At 27.8% G+C, this 1,578-nt stretch overlaps 1 protein-coding gene across 1 annotated transcript in view; it reads right to left on the reverse strand.

Moving 5' to 3' along the window:
- Positions 1-796: 796 nt before the first annotated feature.
- LOC106464114 (C-Maf-inducing protein-like) overlaps positions 797-1,578 on the reverse strand; it is a 79,227-nt gene continuing 78,445 nt past the window's right edge. Inside the window, exons 18-19 of the mRNA XM_022391782.1 lie at positions 1,329-1,399; positions 797-1,064 (exon numbers count right to left, since the gene is read on the reverse strand). Coding sequence (XP_022247490.1) covers positions 1,011-1,064; positions 1,329-1,399 — 125 coding nt within the window. The 3' untranslated portion in view covers positions 797-1,010. The remainder of the gene's footprint in view (positions 1,065-1,328; positions 1,400-1,578) is intronic.

A 1,578-nucleotide genomic window follows, 5' to 3' on the forward strand; every position in this document is an offset into this window, starting at 1 on the left:
TCTTCTTACTAATCATGAACTATTTTTGAACCAATAGCAGCATGATGTGTCAAGCTTCTTACCAATCAAGAACTATTTTTGCCCTTTTGTAAAAATTAACTTTTAATGCTTAAATACACAAGATTTATTTTCAAAATTTCTCCAGTCACGGTTAAAAGTATTGAAATAAAAGAAATAATCAATTAGTAATTGTTTTATAATAAAAACTATATTTTCAGTTGTTTTTATTAAGTCCAGGAAAAAAAACAAAAACACTTTTACATTTGCATTTAAGATATACTAAAAAAAACTGTATCTACTAGTTCTGAATTTTTATAAATCAAACTATTTCTCTCTTATACAATACAGTGTTTTCTAGTTATATTTACAGCAGTAATACTGTTACTTTATTGTTAAACAAAATACGAGCTAGGTGGGTTAAGATTACAAACTTTTGTAAGTGTTGAGTAAGAAAATAATTTCCTTCAGAAAGAAAACATCTTACCAAACATTTGTGTTCATCTTTATGCTTTATGGATAGTTATCATTGTGTAATAAGATGTAGGTGTTCTTTTTATGCTAGTAGTAATTGTTTCTAGATCTTATGCACGACTTTTATCATTGTAAATTAGAACTATTTATTAATATTTGTTTTCCTACTATTTCTAAGTAACATCATAACTCTGTTCCATGAAAGTAACTACAGTAACATGAGCAAGATAAGTTATGGTTGTGAGTGTTATCTGGAGCTATAAGTCATGCTTGTACATGTCACATCCAGTGTGTACGGATAACCAGAACTTTATAAGATAGCAAATGATATTTGTCACTGTTTAATACCTATGGTTATACATATCCTTCTTTTAAACATCACATCTTTTGTATAAAAATTAACTATGACAACATCCATCTTGTTCCAAAAATTTACATTCTTTGTATTATTATTAAATGTAGACACTATAAATGATATATAAAATCAGGATATGTTGATTTATGATGGTGCATCTTCTTTAGCAGTCATCAGTCTATATTTACCAGGCATCAGTGTATCGAATATCACACTCTTCTAATGCTGGAAGTTTGGTCTGAAAGTGTCAAAAAATGTTTCAACTCCACAATATTTAAAACCATGCATTTTTGTTAAACAATTTTTCATTTAACATTTTTTGTATTTGGTGCCAGGAGTCCTCTAAATTCTGCAACATTAGTGAATGTTGTATAAAATCAGATAATATTCTCAAGTTTTCCTACTACAAATAATAGAATCACTAGGAATTTTAAATATTTATATCAAACAGGGTAACAGTACATTGTACATAAAATATGGTATATATATATATGTAACTCACCTTTAGGTGTTGAAATGTCTGAGATGACAAGGAAGTGCTGTTCAGGTTTAGTTTCTGGAGATTTTTAAGATCTAAATAAAAATAATGATTTGTTTTTTGCAGAACTATAAAGCTCATTAACATTGACATCTATCAAATATAAATATGTTAACTGGAGATGTTGTGATAGCTTATGTTCTTCTAGGTCCATTCAGTAATTTCCTTGCGAGTTTACATTAGTTGAAAAGTATTTGCAATGTGCATTAGTATA

This window comes from Limulus polyphemus, unplaced genomic scaffold (genome assembly GCF_000517525.1).
Source record: "Limulus polyphemus unplaced genomic scaffold, Limulus_polyphemus-2.1.2 Scaffold1563, whole genome shotgun sequence".
Taxonomy (NCBI): Eukaryota; Metazoa; Arthropoda; class Merostomata; order Xiphosura; family Limulidae; genus Limulus; species Limulus polyphemus.